Below are 21,405 nucleotides of genomic sequence, written 5' to 3'. Positions count from 1 at the left end.
CAAACACAATACAAATTTTATTCGGGATACAATCTTCTAAACCAAATACCGCCATAATGCATTTAGATATACTCCTTCCGTTCGACATTAAGAGTCTCATTTCTTTGCAGCACGGGTTTTAAGAAATGTTGAGAAAAATGGTGGTACAAAGTTAGTGAAATAGGGGTCCCCACTTGTATATATTAGTTTTAAATGAAATGTGAATGAATTGAATTAATTACCCGGTCGGTTCCGGTTCCGATTCCGGGTACCCGAGAACCGGAGAACCGATTAAGCAGGCATAGGAGGGAGTACAAATTTACAATTCTCATATTTGTCCAGCGGTAATCAATTCCTCTTTCATGGCAAAGGGCCTAAGTTTGAGTACTTGTCAACGCCGTCCCTATATGCTTCTTTTTTTTTTATTCAAATCTTTTTATTCCTTTTAAATATTCTACTAATATGGATTTCAAAATAGGCCGTCTAATGCACACATCTTTATTCTTTTTTGTTTTATTATATCTTATGCATTTTTATATTTTTCATTCTTCTGTTTATTTAATATCCTAATGCATTTGAAACCTACACAATTCACATATATATTTATTATTCTATTATTTCAAAAAATTTAAAGCATTTTTTATACCTTCATCGTTTTAGCTTTTAAAAAAATATTTTAATGCATTTGAAACCTACATAACTCACATATATTAAAAAAAAAAAAAAACTCACACATATATTTATAACTCTTTCGGCTTTTCCAATCATTAAAAGAATATTTTATATCTTCATCATTTTAGCTTTTTAAAAATATTCTAATGTGTTTAATTCCATAACGTTACAATATAATACTCTCTCCGTCCCGCTTTAGCAGTCTCATTGACTTTTCTGCCATCTTTTTGTAAAACTAATAAAAAATAGTTAAAGTGGAAAAATGGTAAAGTAAGAGACACAATAATGTAGATAAGACTCTTCTCTATATTATTCTCTCTCTTAATTTACCATTTCACCTCTTTAACTATTTTTTATCATTTTTACAAAAAGAAGGCAGAAAAGTCAATGGGACTGCTAAAGCGGGACGGAGGGAGTATATAATTAGTTTTTATCTTTCTAATTCTCTTTTAATACACATCTTTGTGATGTTTTTAATAATAAAAATAAAATCATAAATTTTGACTGAGAAAAAAAAATTAAGAAAATAAAAAGATGGGTTAAATTTTGAGGCTTTGAAGTGCTATAATTATTTATCATACCTCCGAATAAAAAATCCTAGATCCACCACGATATACAAGAGCAAATTTATAAATTGTGAATATCGATTATCATCGAATGATGATTCATTCATTTCTTTTTCTTCTTATATTATTAAAAGCTTTCATTCTATTTATGTTAGCTATCCTGAACTGAATTTCTTCAATAATACCAAGAATATCACAACTAATTTTAACTTATTTTATTTAATACACATATACAATTCACTTTTCAAATGAAGTCTTTTTAAAGAAATAAACAAGCATTTAGATGCTAATTAATCTTCGCATAGTGAATGTGATGTTAAAAATGAAGATTTTGGTGATTATGCATAATCTTTCGATCTATAGCAAAATGAATGCATTATGATAGTTGGAGACTATCATAATGCGTGTGTGATAGTTGGAGACTAAATGAGTCGGGCCAAATTGCTGTATTTTGTTATAGGCTTACTTGTTGGGCCACTGTTTTTTCACAATGGTTGGTAGACACTCTAGTTGTTGAAAGTTGTCCATTACAATTAGAGACTACTGACTGAGATTCACCATAAAGTAGCATTCAATTTTCGAGTAATGGAGCGGACTAAAATTAACAAATCGTACTACTAGAATTTAAATTGATATATTTATTCGCATAATTATTAGCTTAATCTCAAAACAGTATTTAGTTCTCTATTATTTATGAGTCTTGAATTTCTAGTGCAACAAACTACGGAGCAATTTAAATTATTTCGAGAAAAGTTCGTACTTAGGCCATCTCCAACCATTTATGTCACACTCAAACCCATTTTTGAGTATATATCACATCAAAAAGTAGTTTTACTCAAATCATTTACATCATCTCTAAGTTTACACTATTTTTTAGTATTTTTCTTACAAAATTTTGGAGTAAACACCATATTTGGTGTTATTCCATTGAAAAATTCAAAAATGGATTTGAGTTTGGTGTAAAAATGAGTTTTGGTGTACCATTGGAGATGGTCATAGAGCATCTCGAACCATTTACACTAAACTGAAACTCATTTTAGTGTAAATATCACATCAAATATGTACTCAAATCATTTACACTAAACATAAATTTAAAAGAATATTTTTTATATTATGTCTTTTTTACTCATAAAATTTAAAAAACTTTTAGATTTTGGTTTAGTGTAAACTTAAAGATAGTATTTTTTTTCTCAAAAATAAAAAATGAAATTGATTTTTATGCTATTTATCATTAAAAATAAAAGAATATAAATTTTAAACCCTACTAAAGCAAAGCACTGCCCGCTGAACTGACATCCAATACACTCACCGCCGCTTCCGCCATCGACGGCTCATCCTTCGCTCTCGAATCATCTCTGTTTATCAGCCTGTAAGTATGGATTCCGAAACCTAATTAACCTTTTCATACAACGTTCAAATCTCTAATTTGGTTCTACAAAAACAACAGATACTAATTGAATATTGGATTGGAAAATCGCCAAAGATGTTGCCAACTGATTCTACCAAAACGCTATCCTTCAACCGCTGCATAACGGAGGGGGATTTGGTCATTGTGTATGAGCGGCACGACGTGATGAAGGCTGTACAAGTTTCGGAGAAGGGGGTTTTACAGAACCGTTTTGGTATGTTCAAGCATTCTGATTGGATCGGGAAGCCGTTCGGCTCTAAGATCTTCAGCAGTAAAGGCGGATTCGTTTATTTATTAGCTCCGACGCCTGAGCTTTGGACTCTGGTTTTGAGCCACAGGACGCAGATTTTATATATTGCGGATATAAGTTTCGTGGTTATGTATTTGGAGATTGTTCCTGGTTGCGTGGTGCTTGAATCCGGCACGGGAAGTGGATCCTTGTCTACTTCTCTTGCTCGTGCTGTTGCTCCCCATGGCCATGTTTATACCTTTGATTTCCATGAACAGAGGGCTGCTTCAGCCAGGTGGCTACTTTGTGTATTCATTCTGTCGTTTTGAAGCTCTTGTGCGTTTATGTTTGTTGTTTATTCCTATCATTATGTCAATGCTATTTCATATCTTCAAATTTGATTATATGTTTAATTGTATTTTCAGTTAGAATTATTTGATGAAATCTGGATGCTTTAAATCTGATTATATTTGATTGGCTGTTTAGTTAGAAGTACTCCTGCCTTCATATAGGAATTTTTACTAATTGGATGTGCAGTTAGAAGTATTTCGAGCGGATTTCTGTGTTTTTGAGTGACTTTTATATCATTTTTTATGACAATATACATGTATGTGCATATGTTTGTTTCAGGGAGGATTTTGAACGCACAGGATTGAGTAGTTTGGTGACAGTTGGTGTGAGAGACATACAGGGTGAGGGTTTCCCAGATGAATTTTCGGGTAGAGCCGATTCTGTTTTCCTCGACCTGCCTCAGCCATGGCTAGCGATTCCTTCTGCTGCAAAAATGCTGCAGCAAGACGGGGTCTTGTGCTCCTTCTCTCCCTGTATTGAGCAAGTGCAGAGATCTTGTGAGACGCTCAAATCATCCTTCACCGGTAGACTGCTACTCCAAACTTTCAACTTGAAAACCTATAAATTTGTGCTGACCATTTCCAATCTAATTATCAAATTTGTTCAATGTTGCAGACATAAGAACGTTTGAGATACTCCTCCACACATATGAAGTTCGAGAAGGGCACTTGCCAAGTTGGCAGGATGGTGATGGGGTTTTGGCATCTCTTAAGGGTTGCAAGAAAAGACAACGGTCAACAAATGGACAGGAGAATTCTCGACCTCAGACTGTCTTGGCTAGACGAATGGGTGAGACGAGGGGGCATACTGGTTACTTGACATTTGCCAGACTCAGAAGTTAGAATTAGAACTTCTTCTGTGTATTGCTGATAGCAGCAGTTGAGTCTTTTTGTGCTGTTCCAAATTCTAGTCTATGCTTCGAATTCTGTCATATAGTTTTAGCTTAGAGCTTTGGTTGAATGTCATTCTTTTTCCCTCTCAAAATGTAGAGGTTTGAAATTGTTGGAACCTTTAGTTTGTTTCCTGGTGGTTTATTTGAATATTATGATTCTTATCATAGGCATGTAAGTAATTTTGGGGTATAATAATTTGGCTGTCCTAACTTAGCACCATCAATTACATAAAGAGATAATACTATATGTAATCTACACATACATTTTACACCTTAGTAAAATACGAATTTAATGCTATATGTTCTTTATTGAATTTGAAATTAACATTGATCTCAATTGCAACAAACAGTTAGCGTTGTCTTCTCAAGGCAACCGCAGCAAAGTGCTTAGGAGTTGCTCCGGTGGCTGCTCTGAGCATGCGCTTCATCTCCTTCATGTGTGCAAAAACAATTAGTTGAGAGTCTTGAGACAACGATTGACTGCGTGCCACATGACATATCACATTTTTTAATAAAAATCGGAATTTATTTTTATGTATTTTTTTTACTTTTAGAATCAAATTTATTTATATGTATTTAATAGTAGTAAGTTATTTATTTATGATTTTTTAACTATGAATTTTTTCTTAAAGTAATGCACTTTTAGTCATGTACTACTATTTTTTTGAAATTTAAAATGTGTATTATTCATTGTATTCAAATATTTTTAATTATATATTATTTGAATTTTAAATTACTCCTTATTTGATGAAATATTAATTTTTTATTTTATATTTATAAATTTTAATTTGAATATAACAAGAAAAATTAAAATAAAAATATACTTGAATAGTATACTATAATTTTCTTATATGTTTTTTTACTGTTTTTCTTTAAATTAAAGATCAACAAAGGTTCTCTATCTTACCGTGATAACTTAAACCCCCGACCTATTGGTTGGAGGAGAAACGTCTTAAAAGCACCCATAATGATCCGCCCCTCTAACCCGCCTTGTAGCAATTTATAGTCCACCATGCCAACATTCTATAGTCCTACCTATTCATCTGCACCTGCAGGCCATGATGTAGCAAAACATCATTCTCAAGTCGTGAAATCATTCTCATTTATGATTGGATGATAGTGACAAGCTTGATCATACGAAAGCGCTTTTCTGTTTGCAACCGGCCATAGGAATAAGAGTAGTCATTCATTCATTCATTCATTCATTCTGTACTTTTAATTAAGCACTTTCGTCAAACTATGATGCTACCTATGTTTCATAGGTTTAGTGAGATTTGCAGAATGATTTTGGTAACTTATTTTCTTCATAGACAGTTAAAAGTTGGAAGAAATCTAGTAATGTAATTATTTGCAGAAAGATTGTCACGCCATAGCATTCTCGTGATTTTGGAAGAATTTTGGTATCGTGTTGGAATATATGAAATGTATATTTATATACATACAATGAATACCAGTAAAATAAATCTAGGCATGCAAATCCCAGTGCAAATTGTTTGTTTTATGTTACTCTAATTTTAGTAGCAGTATCTCGTTATGAACAAATGGGTAATAAAAAATGATTGCAATTCTCGACAGTATATTTTGTTTATCATTGCATGTAGCATGTGACATACAAAGAAATAAACATGGTAGGACGCAACTTCAAACCAAAGGATTGCAAATGTTTATATTCCTATAATATCATCACAGTTAGACAGACAAAAAGAATTCATGTATTGAAAATACATGAGATAAACTTACGTTTACGATGATGAAGAAAATATTTCAAGGGAGGAAACTTTGTGAGAGAAGGATAAGCAGAAGGAGGATAAGGATAATGAGAAGGAGAAGGAGAAGGAGCAAAGAAGGATAAGGATATACAGATTGATAAGGATAAGGAAGGGGAAAAGGAGGAGGAGCAGAAGAGGGAGAAGCAGCAGTAGAAGCAGGAGAAGCAGGAGAAGCAGAAGTATAAGCAGGAGAAGAAGGAGGATCAGAAGCAAAAGGAGAAGGAGAAGAATGAAAGGAAGAAAGAGAAGGAGAGGGAGAAGAATGATAAGGAGAAGAAGAAGGAGAATGATTAGGAGAAAGAGGAGGAGAAGTAGGAGAAGAAGAAGGAGTAGGAGAAGGAAATGAAGAGGGAGAAGTAGCAGAATGAGGAGGAGAAGAAGGTACAGAAGGGGAAAAAGAATGGGAAGGAGGAGGAGAAGAAGGTAAATGACAAGGAGAAGGAGGAGAAAAATTAGAAGCTGAAGAGAGTGGGATCTGAATTCAGACTCCATATATGATTTCTTTTGTGTACCATTTTCAATAAAATTTACAGTTTGAAGAAAAACAGTGAATCAAAACTTAAAGCAAATTTCTTGCCACTTTTATGTTAGTTAGACTGTTAGGCAGCCAACTAAATAACTACCCCTTTGTCTGTGGTTACTCTTCCTGCAGTGCTAACTAATTCTATCCCCAGAATTTCACGTGACAAACACACCCAAATCACTCTCCAATTATAATCCCTTTCCCAGATAAGGACTCACACTGAGAGAGAGAGAGGAGCTAAAAGGTAGTAATCATTTTTGTTTCTATTTTTTCCTAGGGATTTTTCTGTGTTCACAAATGGCGATTTTGTCAATCAACTTTTAAATCGATTTGCGGCTTAGTTTGCATCTGTTTCTTCGACTTTTATTTCAATTATTACTGGCAATCAAGTCAAATCATCACCAAGATTCCGTTTTTATTTTATTTTTGCTCAATTCTTTGAGTAAGATATCTTTGATGCGCTTCATTTCTTCTTTCTCTTTGATCTTTTCATACTTCTCTAGAATTAAGTTCAATTACGTGTAGCATTGGTATAGTTTCCCAGAAGAATAGACGAATGCATAGATTCACTTTGTTGTAAAACTGTAAAATCTGAAAATATGTGTTTTCTTGCACTGCAGAGGCCTTTTTATTGATAAACTTGCAGCTTTATGGCTTCAATGACGATCAACTCAGTGAATTTTGGGACTGCTAAAGGTGTGAAATTTGAGTATGTAGGGCTGAAAGTGCATCAGAATGTCACTTGTGTAAAGCCTCACTCGGTCAAATTTGCACCAAGGACCCTCACAGTGAATGCTGCTGAGGCTCACGGTGACGGGCCGGTTAAGAAGATGGGAAAGAGCGATGAGGAGTGTGAGGCCGCTGTCGTTGCAGGGAATGTTCCAGAAGCCCCCCCTGTACCCCCAAAACCATCTGCACCGGCCGGGACCCCTCTCGTCACCCCCCTTGTAGGTTTGCTCGTTTTATGAACCCCGATTGGGCATGCGTTCTAGGATTGATACTCAGGGCTTCTCTAGATGTGTATGCTTATTTTGATCATAAGGAGTATTGAATTGAATTGATTGTGTTATAATTATGTTTAACTGCTATAGTTCTCAAATATCCGGTTCAAATTAATCTTATCCAAATTTTGTAAGGCATGTTTTGTTTCGTTGGGAAATCGCTTCCACAAGCTTTGATGAATCTGGTTGTGCTCGTGTACTGATAGTGCTATGGGTTGATCTTCATATTGTTTGTAACAGCCGCTTAGTAAAAGACCAAGGAGGAATCGCAGATCACCGGTACTGAGGGCTGCATTCCAAGAAACTAGCATAAGCCCTGCAAACCTGGTTTATCCACTTTTCATTCATGAAGGTGAATTGGAATGTCTGCTTTATGCACCAGAACATTTCTTCTACGTGTTGATGTTGTGCTCAGAAACGATCTCATAGCATTATACCGTGCAGGAGAAGAAGACACTCCGATTGGAGCAATGCCTGGATGTTATAGGCTTGGATGGAGACATGGACTTGTGGAAGAGGTTGTTCTTTCTAGTAGATATTATCCCTTTATACGATTTACTTGATGATATGTTGGTTATGGTGACTGCAACGATTTTTCGTCTCAAAGATACTGTTTTAATTGTCTTAACCTATGTTGGTTTCCTACATAACACTTGTCTGAATTTTGCACGTCTTGCTTAGGTTGGTAAGGCTCGAGATGTTGGTGTTAACAGCATCGTGCTATTCCCAAAAGTTCCCGATGCTTTGAAGGTTCTCATTTATTCGAAATGTTTTCCCATTTTTTACTAGCATAGCATGAGTCCTTATCTAGATCTCTTGAGTTGTGGGGAAGTATTAATTTCAACTGGATTCTTTTCTAGACTTCCACAGGCAAAGAAGCTTATAATGACAACGGGCTGGTACCAAGAACTATAAGACTTCTTAAAGACAAGTATCCTGATCTTGTATGTTAGTTATTTTGGTAGTATAATGGTTTGTTTTTGTCCTATCTCATATTTTGTGGATTTGATGATCGTTAATCTGTATCCCTCGTAGGTTATATACACTGACGTTGCTTTAGATCCGTATTCCTCCGATGGCCATGATGGCATTGTTAGGGAAGATGGTAAGATCTGCTTCCTTAAGTGTGCTGGGACACTAATATTATCTAAATTCACTAAAAAAATTGCTAAATGTCACCTTTTCATATTCTGATTATTTGGACTCAATTGAAACAAAACTGCTGGTCTTGTGCCTTTCTTCATACTTCATGCCATTTTATCTTAGACATGAATGTCCTTTTATTTATGAGGATTTTGTGGGCTCGCGATTGAAACAAAACCGCTCGGCTTGTGTGAGTTGTGTGTCTCGTCATGGCATATTTGGTTGAGATAACACTTGAAAGGTAACTTGTGATTTGTGATCTGTGTAGGAGTTATCATGAATGATGAAACTGTACATCAGCTCTGTAAACAGGCTGTTTCTCAGGTAACACAACGAATCCGACACAGCATACAGTTTTGCAAGAATTTATGTTACTGTCACTTGGTTTTGAGGTTTAATTGATTTATTACCTTGTGAACGTCGTTTGTAGGCCAGAGCAGGAGCAGATGTTGTGAGCCCCAGTGATATGATGGATGGTCGTATCGGGGCTATTCGAGCTGCTCTGGATGCTGAGGGATTTCAGCACGTCTCCATTATGTCTTACACAGCCAAGTATTTTTCTTGCATCAATCATATTTTCTTGCTTAACAAAGTTACCAATACTATGCCTGCTGCTTTTAAGAATTCACGCGTGCGCGCGCACACACATAAGCGATGTATTTGAATCATGGAAGAGCTGGTATATCACTATTTCTAATTCAAGATTTCTAGTTCACACTTTCTATACACTGTTCTTTCAGGTATGCTAGTTCATTTTACGGCCCATTCCGAGAAGCTTTAGACTCAAATCCGAGATTCGGAGACAAAAAGACGTGCGTGGCTTACTCTATCTTAATCTCGAGTTTCCACACTGGCAGACTTTATAGTAACATGAACTTGTAAAAACAGGTACCAAATGAATCCAGCTAACTATAGAGAAGCCCTTATCGAAACCCATGAGGACGAGGCTGAAGGGGCTGATATCCTTCTGGTTAGTATGACTATGAGCATAGATTTAACGCTGACTTAGATCATCTGAACGCTTGGTGACGATATTTCCATTGCTAATAGGTCAAGCCGGGTCTACCTTACCTCGACATTATACGCCTTCTGAGGGATAACTCTTCTTTGCCCGTTGCTGCATACCAGGTAACTCATTCAAAATCGAAAATCAAAACCTTTCGAATACCTATTAGGCAGTCATCGTGCAACATTTCGAATTACATGCACGGACGATTGCCACATTTCAAGAAAATGGCAATTGGTAGGTAGGTTTTGTGATTTTCTTGATGCGCGGCGATCATCCGTAGATGCAATAGGAGATCTTGCAGTTGAGGATCCACCTTTGTAAAATTGAGTGACACACATCGTTCTTGCTGTATACTACTAGGTGTCGGGCGAATACTCGATGATCAAGGCTGGTGGGGTTCTGAAAATGATAGACGAGGAGAGGGTGATGATGGAGTCGCTGATGTGTCTTCGACGAGCAGGCGCGGACATCATCCTCACATATTTTGCTTTGCAAGCCGCTAGATGCATGTGCGGGGAGAAGAGGTGAGATGTAACTCAACTCTCATGTGTTGTGTGTAGAATTTTGTCAGAATTGGATTCCTTCAACTATGCATCTTGCAGCTTTTATTGTTATGTAACCTTCTTAAATTCATTTTATTTTTTGTTCATTATTTATATGCCTATCTACCCTGTGTTTCCTATGTCGGGATATTAGCAAATGCTTGCACTGCTTCCGTTTATCACTCCGTAGGTGTTGGATTATTGATGCTAACTTGATTTGTTTATTTTTATTAAGCTGGATACATTTGGTTAACAAAAACAGATAATTGGACAGGAAATATTATAGAGTATAAGCCAACAGCATTTCACTTAGAATCAATGTATAAGAAGATACATGATTATAATGAGGCATAATATAGCTAGAGAAATGGTGGCTCTACATGAAGAGAGAAAAGAATGAATAAATACTCTTAACTCTCCTCCTCCTGCTCCTATGAACACAGCCACCCTTCTTAGGATGGGGGAGAGAGAGATAATACTCTAATGCTTCCATTTACGTGTTTCCTAATTTAACCAAAATTTAGATATGGACATCATCACCATTGCTCACAACGAACCCCGTTTACGGCGCGCGTTCGCTTAGATATCTCTCAGCAATCGCAGCATGAGTCGCTGCACCCACAGCGAGTGCGTCTTCGTCGATCATGAAATGAGGGGAGTGCGCCGAGTGCACGGAGCCGAGTGTCTCGTTCTTGATGCCTATGTAGAAGAAGGCCGCGGGGACCACCTCCGAGTAGAAGGAGAAGTCCTCGGCTCCCATGACGGGCTCCACGACTTCGAAGTTCGCGGGTCCCCCTAGGTCGGTGCTGACCCTCTTCACATGCTCATACATCAGGTCGTTGTTCACCATGGGAGGGTAGATCGAGTCTGAGTCCTTGAAGAAGTCGACAGTTGCTGAGCACTTGTAGACCTTAGCTTGGGCTACTATCACCTGTTGTGAGATGATTCAAGGTTAAAAAACATGGGTCATTCATGGCTGCCCTATTGCACAAATAGTTAAAGACTGCTCGGATGAATTGTCACAGACCTCTTCTATTCGTTTTACAAGCCGCTGGAAGCTTGCGGTGGAGAATGCCCTCAAGGTGCCACCAAACGCTATGCTCGTTGGCGAAGCATTAGGATCGTCTCTGCTGTCCACAAAAGTAACAGAGACAACCTGGAGTATATAAACAGTACCGAACACGATTAGTTTTTGCACATCTGTTAGAACTAGTGATACAACTTGATTCTTTAGGAAGAAATGGCAGTGTAGATACTGAATTTGTAACCTACCTGAGAATCCAAAGGATTTGATTCGCGGGATACAATGCCCTGTAAACTGATCACTGCGGCTGAGGCGGCTAAGACAAGGTCACTGGAGTGATGGGAATTCCCACCAGTGATCTGCTGGCCAGTTATAATAGCCTTAAAGAAACCACAACCAGCTAGTAAAGGACCGGATCTTGACCCGATGACAGATGTTTGGAGAAGGTGCGATACATGCATCGCGAAGATGGCTTCAACATCTTCAAGAGCTCCCTCTTCAATCATTCTTTTTGCTCCATTCCCAGCTTCCTCTGCTGGCTGAAAGAGAAGAATCACTGTCCCCTGCCATAAGCATAATATTGGCAAGAGTTAAAAATAAGTACAGTCACCTCATCACAAGAACTCAAATACTTCCATTAATACATTTGACATTATCCGATGACCCCATGATTCTAACAGCAATTTAATTCTCTTCATATATGAATGCATTTCCATGTAAGACCTTTAATGACAGAAGAACCGACAGGAAATGATAAAAATGCAATAATCAGTAGGTGGATACCCTTTGGCAATGGCCTTTTGGAAAATTCACCTCATATGGAAGGGTACAAAATAGGTGAGGCAAGGTCCCTGTCTCGAACAAAATCGATTCTTACTGATGTGCACACTGATCAGTAAGAAAATGAAAGATCAATCGAAAATTAGTGGCGCACATTACAACCACATATCTTAGTGGCTATTTAAATTGTTCACGTCGCTTCAATTTACCTCAACTCTTATCACAATTATGCTCAACCTGAGATCCAGAACTAGCTAAGACTTTTGATGTTATCTTTTTAATTTATTTTTCAAAGAGTCACACTCTAGCTTAGGAAGGAATCTTGAATACAGATCACTTGCTCCTCTTTCAGACTATAGTTACCAATTCCCCTTGCCACCCACTACCATCACCAACATAACATGATGAGACACATGAAAGAGAAACCCAAAACTTTTCGATGATTATGATGTAAATGGTCCCGGTGCAAGTAGTTGGCAGTCACTGTCTAGAATTTACCCCAAAGACATGGATTATTTTACCGCTCATGCTAGTACTAGACGAGTATCCTGTACATCTCATTCTGTTCCGATCATACAAGTCTGTTAACCTGATGTGGCCTTTCTGAAGAAATACATAAATCTCATGGGGCATGATATTTATTGAGACATGATAACTTTGGATAACTGTACTAGGAGGAATTGAAAAATGCCTTTGATCTTTCCCTATCAAAAACTTTTTGGTGACACATGATCCACGAAAACTTTCCTTATCAAAATGCTTTAAATTTGTTAGTTGAAAAAGTCTCAACGAAATTTCAAATTTCGCTGCATTTGATGCCAAGCCTAGTTACTCCACTAACAAAGCATCAAAATACTCTGTTAGTACGAAGATGTCTGTAAAGTGTTATTCCCCCATCAAAAAGATGAAATTAATTAGTAAGAGACCCCTAACTTAGTCATGTACAGATAAAAGCCAGCAACCACATGTCAACAGATTCCCTAGTAAGATCAGAGTCTTGATTCTCTTAATCACATAAAAGCATTTATATAAGAGCACTAATTTGGCTTATTCTGTCCGCAACTTGCATCGATTATTATTCGAAACATAATTCGACACCATCATTTTGATTAGCTTAAAGACGATTCATGTGGCTGAACTGACCTTCAAGTGATTCTCCCGAGCCTTGAGGATCCTAGCTGCGCCCATGAGCATCGCCACGTGAGCATCGTGGCCACAGGCGTGCATTTTACCCGCGTTTTTGCTCTTGTGCTCCCATTCAACGGCTTCCTGTCAAGAACAATAAATGCCATATTTGAAAAACAGAGGATTTTCCACAGGTTTATTGGTCAAAAATTGGTACCATATTCCTAAACATTAGGTGGAAGTCAATTAGGCATACCACCAACAACGTACAAATTAATCTTCCTTTTATTCTCCCTAATTAATGGTCCCCTCTTTCCACAGAATCAAATAACGGAAAACACGCGAAAGACGAACATGGAAGGTTTACTAAAGGGGGAAAATTAAATAAATTAGGGATTTAAAAAAAGTAGAACCTGGATCGGCAGAGCATCCATATCGGCTCTGAGGGCGACGAACGGCGCCTCTCCGGTTCCGATCATCGCTCTGATCCCCGTTTTAGCCAATGGAAAGCGGTAGCCGACATCCAGACCGTCCAATTCGCGGCGGACGAGGCGGCTGGTCTCGTGCTCCTCGAAGGCCAGCTCCGGATTCTCGTGAATCGCGCGGCGCACGGATTTTATCCACTTCACGAAATCCGATCCCCGCGCGATCCTCGTGATCTCGTCGGCGGCCGATTTCTTCGCCACCTGCGCCGCTGAGGAGTGGTTTTTCAGCTTCAGCGGCGGATACCTCAGCGAATTGAGCGCCGATTCGAAGTAGGAGAGGATATCGTGATCGGTCGACCTCTCCGTCGCCGCTTCCGGCGGCGGCGCGGTGGTGATCATGCAGGAGAAGGCGAGCGCGGCGACCGCGAGCGAGAGGATCGGCGATTTGTGGAGATGCGTGTTCATTGCTAGTGTAGAAGTAGCAGTAGTATTACTACAGTTGAGTGTATTTTGAGAGAGAGAGAGAGGTCTGTTAATGGAGTTTTTCTGTTTTTAGAGAGAGAGAGTAGGAGAAATGGTGTAGAAAAGGAATTAAGGAAGGTATTGGTAGAATAAGAACACGTGGGGAAAAAGGACTCAGTATTGAAAGGCACAAATAGATATATGTCACGTGGGGGAAATGGTGAGTTGATTAATCAAGTACGTTCATACTACCACTGCGGTGGAGCCCGCCATTATCCCATACCCAAGTGAAGAATTATTCTTACCATTTTTGGTTGCAACTCCAAATAAGATTTTTATCTAATTTTAAATTCAAATTTGTCACATTTTCTATACACATTACATTATTGCCAAATTTCATCGCTATGCCTGTCAAATTTTGATGCTAATGAAATAAATGCCATTTCTATTTATGTAGTATGATGTTTCATACAATAAATATAGTTACGTTTTAAGATGTAGAATTTGATTTTGAGGTAGATATGTATGCAACACTTAAATATCACTTTGATTGTGAACTTATTGTTGTTGCGTGTAAATATGTGGCTCTTGCTCTCAGGGATCTGATACAAGCTATGCATTTATATTGTAGTGGAAAATTGCTTTTTGTGGATATGAATTGTGTTGTGCATCCTTTTAAACCTCACAATATTTTGTGCTTGTCCATTTTACATAAAAGGTAGCTATTATTTTTTGGGACGTTTTACCCAAAATGCTCATAGTTTAGGTAAATAGTACAATTTATTATCGTTTCATTTTTGGGATAAAATGTCCAAAAAAAAAATTATGACGGTCGAAACATCGACTTGTCAACTGAGATTACATGTTGATTATCTAAATTACACATTAATTATCCAAAACTACACACTGACTACTCAATCGACGTGTAATTTCTGTTGTCGCGTCGATATTCCAGAAGTCATGCACTTTTTGTAGAATAATACTCCCTCCGTCCCCGATTAGGAGTCACACTTTGACCGGGCACGGGTTTTAAGAAATGTAAAGAAAAGTTAGTTGAAAAAGTTAGTGGAATGTGGAACCCACTTTTTTATATTGGTTTTATAATAAAATGTGAGTGAAGTGAGTTAGTGAAATATGGGACTTACTTACCATTTATAGTAAAAATAAAATGTGACTCTTAATTGGGGACGGACCAAAATGGAAAAGTGTGACTCTTAATCGGGGACGGAGGGAGTATTTTTCAAAAAAAAAAAAAAGAAGAAATGATGGTTAATTACCTAAATGGTACTCCTACATCTGTTTTTGAAAAATGAAAACTTTTAAAATGACACATATTTTAATGCATAATTGGTAAAATAAGATGGATAGAAAGAAAAAATAACTAAAGTGTGTTAGTGGATAATCAATATCCACCCCATTAGAGAGAAAAAATATTTCCTAAAATTGAAAGTAGAAAAAGTTTCTATTTTTAAGGGATGAAGTAAAATGAAATAGTTTCTATTTTTAAAGGATAAATTTTTTAAGACATTTTCGGATAAACATCTAAAAGACTAAAACAATGTGACAAAATTGACCATTTATTCTTATATTTTAATAGTGTAATACGAATATAACATCAATTGATAAGTATATTAAATCAAATAAATTTTCGCTTTTGAAGAGATTTGTATCTAGGTACGGTATTAATGCGAAATGATATGCTACATATCTTATATGAGCTTCTTATGTGATAATGTGAGCATCACTCTCGTTTGACGCATGTTTGGTGTTGTTCATTTTGATTTACATATTTAGTTTGATTCTAATACATTAAAAAATATTGTTGAAATTTTTAATTTCACAAAAATCATCAAAATCAAAGTTCGATTTATTCATTTTCTCTATATTTCAAATAAATTAATAAAATAACAAATCAAGCTTTGATTTTTATGAATTTTGTGAAATTAAATATTTGAATAACATTTTTAATGTATCAAAATCAAACTAAATATATAAAGCAAAACAAACAACGTTAAATATGCGTCAAACGAGAGTGATGCTCACATATAAGGAGCTCACATAAAAATTAAGATATCCTGCATATCATTTCTCTTGTATTAATCCTATAAAAAGATATCTTGCTCTATATCTTTGTCGTTGATGGTTTTTGGCCCTACTAGTCCAAAACAAATTCTTCACAATTAGGTTATATTTAAACTATAAAGTATCAGTGATAAAATGCCAACTGTAAATATTATACAAACTCTAAACTATGATCTAAACCGTTAAAAAAAGTCAACAAATGACAAAATATGTCAACACAATTTCAACACAACATCAACCGTTGACATTGTGTTGACATTTTTTATTGCTATTATTTTATCATCTGTTGACATTATCTAATGGTCCAGATTATAGTTTAGAATTTGTACAATATTTACAATTCGCATTAGATCACATTCCTAAAGTATTATGTACGAAATAATACAGTATTTTTCTTCGATTCGAAATTATAAACAAAAAATTTACGGTGCAAATAAAAGTTCAGTATTTTATACAAAGATTTTAAGTTACCACATATTGACGTTTAAAAAAATAGTATAGTAAAATTCATTTGGTTTTGACATTAGCTTTGTAGGTGTGAATTAAATGGAGTCCATAGTCAATTTCTTATTCTAATTTGTGGGCCGTATATTAAACGGTACTAGTACTAATAAACACAAAATAGATTGGAGTATTTAAGTCAATATGTACTAAGTACTTATAAATTCATCTTTTTGGATAGTATTTTGACATATCCCACATGCTAACATAATTACATTTACTAGTGGGTCAGATTCAAAATTCTAATCCAAAACGTGTGGAATTCAAATTTACAATCTCTTCAATTATTAGATTATTATCAATATTTACCATTGCATATTAATTACCGTGCATATGAATGTTGATATGGGTTTTGCTTTTTAGATAATTAAGTTTCATTTGAACAAACATAAATTTAATAGTTCAACTTTTAATGTATTTTTCTAAATTTTTTTAGTATCTATTTAATATAAAAGATATTGGTCCATAAAATCACAAACTTTAGCTTAATTTTGGTATTTTCCAAAATCTTTAAAGTAGTCTTTAGTCACAAACTTTACATTTTCTTTGTTATTTCTCACGGCAGGTCAATCACCATATCCGACTAATTTACTTGCATTTTTTTGTCCTATTTGGCACTACCAAATCAACGTGGTTTTCTACGTAGCTTTTTATCCTATTTGTCACGAACTTACAAAGTGTTCTAAAATATCATAAATGTTTCACGGTTGCCACACAAAATAAGTTTTTCACTGAATATAACTTAGATTCAGTTGAGAAATAACACACATAATATAAATTTGTGATATTTCAGACTAATTTAAAATTGATTAGAAATATCAAATTTGGCCAAAATTTATAATTTTTTGAATATCAATATCCCCTAACTAAAGGACAAAGAACCATTATTTTCTAATTTAAGTAAGCTTAGATCGATCAACTTGCGTTTAGCAGGGTAATTATATACATCTGTCCTTTCCTTTGTTATTTCCTAGCTATTTTGAGTCTGTTTTGCTCTTTACCTATTTCTTTGAAAATACTGTATAAATTTTATTACAGATAGAAATAAAATATTCTTTGTTAATCATCAACCCCTGTTAAAATTGTTGAAAGAAGGATGCACAGAGAGAAATCAAATATTCTTAGTTAATCATCAACTCGAAACATTAATTTATTATCGTTCTCTTCTTTTTCATTTTTCACTCTCATTTTCTATCTAGCCCTTAATGATTTACGATTGGAATACTTGATCGTGCTTCTTCACTTTTCTTCTCTCTTATTTCATTCATTACCATGAGAAATTCAATCTCGGAAAATTTCCTTAATATCTAAGTTAATTAGTTTAAATATTACTCTAGTACTATCATTTAAGCATATGCGATTTTCATCATTTATTCCAATTAAATATATTTAAATCCACTTTGTGTTGATATGTATTGTGCATTTATTTGCAGTATAAACAAAGGAGCCCAATCCTCCACGTATAGTATATTTATTCCATAAATCAATTGTGTGGATATTTTACTATTCTTTCTGGTATTGATTGCCTTTCCAGTTTATTCTAAAATGACAAAATATTGTCAGACAGTATGAATCGTGAAGTTTCTAATTGGAAATTTATACATCCACAATTTACTAAATACTAGTAGTACTTATTTTTATGAGTCATTTATGGAGTGCATGTAACTGTGCAACAGTGCAAGAGCTGTAAAAAAAAAGATCGATATACCTATCGGTTCAATTTTTTTTAATAAAAATACTGTTCTAATAGATTGTGTTATTAATTATATCGATTCGAGTGGAAATAGAAAACTATCTTTATTTTATACTATAACCCTTTGTACAAAATCTAGCAAAATTGGTGATGGCGAGCAATTCACCGAAAACAAAATTTAGTAAAAACTAGTAAGTACTTACTAGTAATATTAGTAGTAGTGATATTTTTGGTATTTTCGTTTTAAGCGTGATTTCATGATAGTGAGACTGAGAATGAAGCTTTTATTAGTAGTGGGCAGTGGCCATCCTGATTATTCTTTGTATTTCTACATATTTAAATTTTATGCATTGCTATCACAGTAGATCTTTAGATTTGAGAGAGTAATAGACAAAAACTTTCCTTTTTGAGGCATGTCATTTAATTATAACAAGACAACTTTTTGACACCATTTTTAGTAAAATAATAAAATAAGCAAAAATGACCTTATCTCAAAATTGAAATTTTTGGTTGAGAAACCAAAATTCTACGATTTCTATAGTTGTAGAGATAATGCAATGGTACATGCATGCATAAACTGATGGAGTATGTAGCTTGAATACATATTGATACGTACAAATAGCAAAATTCCGACAAAGCACGTGGGTTGCTTTTAGCTGTCAACCGCCAAAATAAGAAGTTCATACTATTTCTGGTCCTCTATTATTAAATTTTGAATATTTCTTTCCTCAAATCAATACCTTTATCATAAAACATTATAAAGTCTATAATTGAGTTAGTAGTACTACTATTTTTTATATTAAAACTAAAAAAATTAGTAAGTTAAATGAATAGAAAATGAAATACAGATAAATAGAATTATAAATTAGTGAAAGGAATAAAATAAACGATTGAAAGGAAAAATAAAGTATCCTATAAAATAAAATAAAAAGCAAAGTTGTATAGAAAATAAAATAAATGATTGAAGGAAAAAATAAAATACACTATGTAACTGAAAAAATAGTTAAGTACGATGGAATAAAGTTTTTATTGTTTCCATTTCTCAGTTTGTTGGTCGAGATATATTAAGAGTAAAGGCCAAATGTGGCTCCTAACCTATGGCCGTTTTATCAATTTGGTCCTTAACATTATCATTTTGATTATTTGGTCCCTCGCAAATAAACTCGGACCTGAATCGGTCCTCACTTAAAAGAACCGTCAAAAAATAGACGGTGATTGCAATTTGACTATATTAAATTACTAATGGTAATTAATTATACCTAATTATAATTCTTAATTCCTATTAAATTACAAATTATTCATTTCATTTTGCAACTGATACTTATCTTTTTTCCAATTTTGCTAATAGGAAAAGAATTATAATTAGGTATAATTAATTACCATTAGCAATTTAATATAGTCAAATTGCGGTCATCGTCTATTTTTTGACGGTTCTGTTAAGTGAGGACCGATTCGAGTTCGAGTTTATTTGTGAGGGACCAAATAATCAAAAAGATAATGTTAAGGACTAAATTGATAAAACGGTCATATGTTAGGGACCACATTTGGCCTTTACTCGTATATTAATTACGAATGATTTGCAATTTTCTAGTTCTTGTCAGGTGCTCCTTCGTTTGACATTGAACTCTAGCTTTCTAATTGGAATGACTTCGAGTAGTTTCTTACGTATAAAAGATGGAGTAAATAATAAAGTAAATAAGATTCAATGTGTTATGTTTTTGTTATAATTATAATTTGACTATAAATAAAAGAACACGAACCACGTGAATGGAGGGAATACTATAAGGTTACGTTTGGTTGAGACGAAAATAAAGTTGATAAGAAAAATAATTCCTGAGAAAATGAATCCAGGAATATGATTCCTAATAACTTTACTTTTTTGTGTATGAAAAATATCTATATTTTAAATTTTTATATTTAATTTAAACACCAAACTAAAAGTGTACTTATATATTTTTTTATTTATAAAACAAAATAATGTAAAATTATTAGTTATAAATAGTACTCCTTCCGTCTCCTGTTAGGAGTCACTCTTTGACCGGGCACGGGTTTTAAGAAATGTAAAGAAAAGTTGATTGAAAAAGTTAGTGGAATGTGTGACCCATTTTTTTATATTGGTTTTATAATAAAATATGAGTGAATTGAGTTAGTGGAATGTGAGACCTACTTACTATTTATGGTAAAAATGAAGTGTGACTCTTAATTGAGGACGGACCGAAATGGAAAAATGTGACTCTTAATGTGGGACGGAGGGAGTAATAATTATTTTATTATATGTATTATTACGATGAATAGTTTAAATATGAATTATTCATCAAAATATATAATAATATAATTGTAATTATAGTTATATGGAGTATTATACTCATTTATTATAATAATAAATATAATAATAATAATTATTATTATTATATTTACTGATATTATAATTGAATTAATTTTTTTAATTTAAAATTTCACTTTGATTTTATTGATTAATTTATAAAATATAAAAATTATTATTTATCATACTATTTATATATAATTATGTTTTAATTATTTAATAAATTATTAATTACTATTATGAAATATTATAAAGTATAGTTATAATTATGATAATTGTAATCATAGTTATTTATTATACTGAAATTAAGTATGATTTATAATTTTAAATTATTTTTAAAAAAATTATAATTAATAATAATAATAATAGTAACAAAATTATACTCCATATTGCATGAAATATGTAAGAATCCTAAGGGAAAAAGAATACTTAAAAAAAGTTAGGATTCAGAATCCTGGAAAGCTGTACTAACTTTCCTTGTTTTCGGGATTCTTCCATGTTTGATTAAAAATCGAAACAAACACAGGTATTTAAAAGTTAAGGAATCGGATTACTTTCCCAAACAAAATTCTGGCAACCAAACATGACCTAAGTATTGCGTGAGTGGGAAAATTTACTTATTAGTATTATTCTTAGTCACAGTACGTAAAAAGAATTGAGAACTATAAGTTTGGTAATTAAATTCGGAAATATAATGCTTATCCGATGAATAAATTTTCCATATATAGAGAGCTTCTTCGACAATGAGAGAATTATTTCTCTTTTTTTCCCAATTTATTTTATTTTGTATCCTGCTTTTCTTAATTATTAACCTTAAGTTAACCTCCCACGGTGTTTTGTTGACTATGAAATCAATTGATATTTAAATTATACCACTGAGAAAATAATCTAATTTTCAAATCTTAC

At 34.2% G+C, this 21,405-nt stretch overlaps 3 protein-coding genes and 1 long non-coding RNA gene across 6 annotated transcripts; 2 read left to right on the top strand and 2 right to left on the bottom strand.

Moving 5' to 3' along the window:
• Nucleotides 1–2,483: 2,483 nt before the first annotated feature.
• On the top strand, nt 2,484–4,262 carry LOC125219260 (tRNA (adenine(58)-N(1))-methyltransferase catalytic subunit TRMT61A-like). 2 transcript variants are annotated; one of them, XM_048121187.1, is made up of 4 exons: nt 2,484–2,586; nt 2,665–3,149; nt 3,485–3,729; nt 3,821–4,262. In XM_048121187.1, the coding sequence occupies exons 2-4, from the start codon at nt 2,701–2,703 to the stop codon at nt 4,045–4,047; spliced, it is 921 nt and encodes a 306-aa protein (XP_047977144.1). In that variant the 5' UTR covers nt 2,484–2,586; nt 2,665–2,700; the 3' UTR covers nt 4,048–4,262. The 2 variants fall into 2 exon arrangements, with proteins under 2 accessions (XP_047977144.1, XP_047977143.1); XM_048121186.1 differs by having other exon boundaries at nt 2,522–2,590.
• A 143-nt stretch (nt 4,263–4,405) lies between these two features.
• On the bottom strand, nt 4,406–5,932 carry LOC125219262. The gene is made up of 3 exons (XR_007176100.1): nt 5,838–5,932; nt 5,005–5,146; nt 4,406–4,528 (listed from the first exon to the last, which is right to left on the bottom strand). It is a non-coding gene; the product is annotated as an uncharacterized LOC125219262 (long non-coding RNA).
• A 542-nt stretch (nt 5,933–6,474) lies between these two features.
• LOC125221837 (delta-aminolevulinic acid dehydratase, chloroplastic-like) lies at nt 6,475–10,206 on the top strand. Of its 2 annotated transcripts, none has more exons than XM_048124124.1 (13): nt 6,475–6,633; nt 7,010–7,336; nt 7,631–7,742; nt 7,835–7,908; nt 8,072–8,140; nt 8,251–8,334; nt 8,426–8,495; nt 8,802–8,857; nt 8,964–9,085; nt 9,274–9,345; nt 9,422–9,503; nt 9,584–9,661; nt 9,903–10,206. In XM_048124124.1, the coding sequence occupies exons 2-13, from the start codon at nt 7,040–7,042 to the stop codon at nt 10,068–10,070; spliced, it is 1,284 nt and encodes a 427-aa protein (XP_047980081.1). In that variant the 5' UTR covers nt 6,475–6,633; nt 7,010–7,039; the 3' UTR covers nt 10,071–10,206. The 2 variants fall into 2 exon arrangements, with proteins under 2 accessions (XP_047980081.1, XP_047980082.1); XM_048124125.1 differs by lacking the exon at nt 6,475–6,633 and adding an exon at nt 6,676–6,831.
• A 168-nt stretch (nt 10,207–10,374) lies between these two features.
• Nucleotides 10,375–14,043, bottom strand: LOC125221836 (IAA-amino acid hydrolase ILR1-like 6). The gene is made up of 5 exons (XM_048124123.1): nt 13,427–14,043; nt 13,032–13,157; nt 11,357–11,671; nt 11,112–11,240; nt 10,375–11,015 (listed from the first exon to the last, which is right to left on the bottom strand). Exons 1-5 carry the CDS (start codon nt 13,901–13,903, stop codon nt 10,647–10,649), a joined length of 1,416 nt encoding a protein of 471 aa, XP_047980080.1. The 5' UTR covers nt 13,904–14,043; the 3' UTR covers nt 10,375–10,646.
• Between the last annotated feature and the right edge of the window lie 7,362 nt (nt 14,044–21,405).

Source organism: Salvia hispanica, chromosome 4 (genome assembly GCF_023119035.1).
Source record: "Salvia hispanica cultivar TCC Black 2014 chromosome 4, UniMelb_Shisp_WGS_1.0, whole genome shotgun sequence".
Lineage (NCBI taxonomy): Eukaryota > Viridiplantae > Streptophyta > Magnoliopsida > Lamiales > Lamiaceae > Salvia > Salvia hispanica.
The sequence above is the reverse complement of the archived record's forward strand: the minus strand, read 5'-3'. Positions and strand labels throughout refer to the sequence as shown.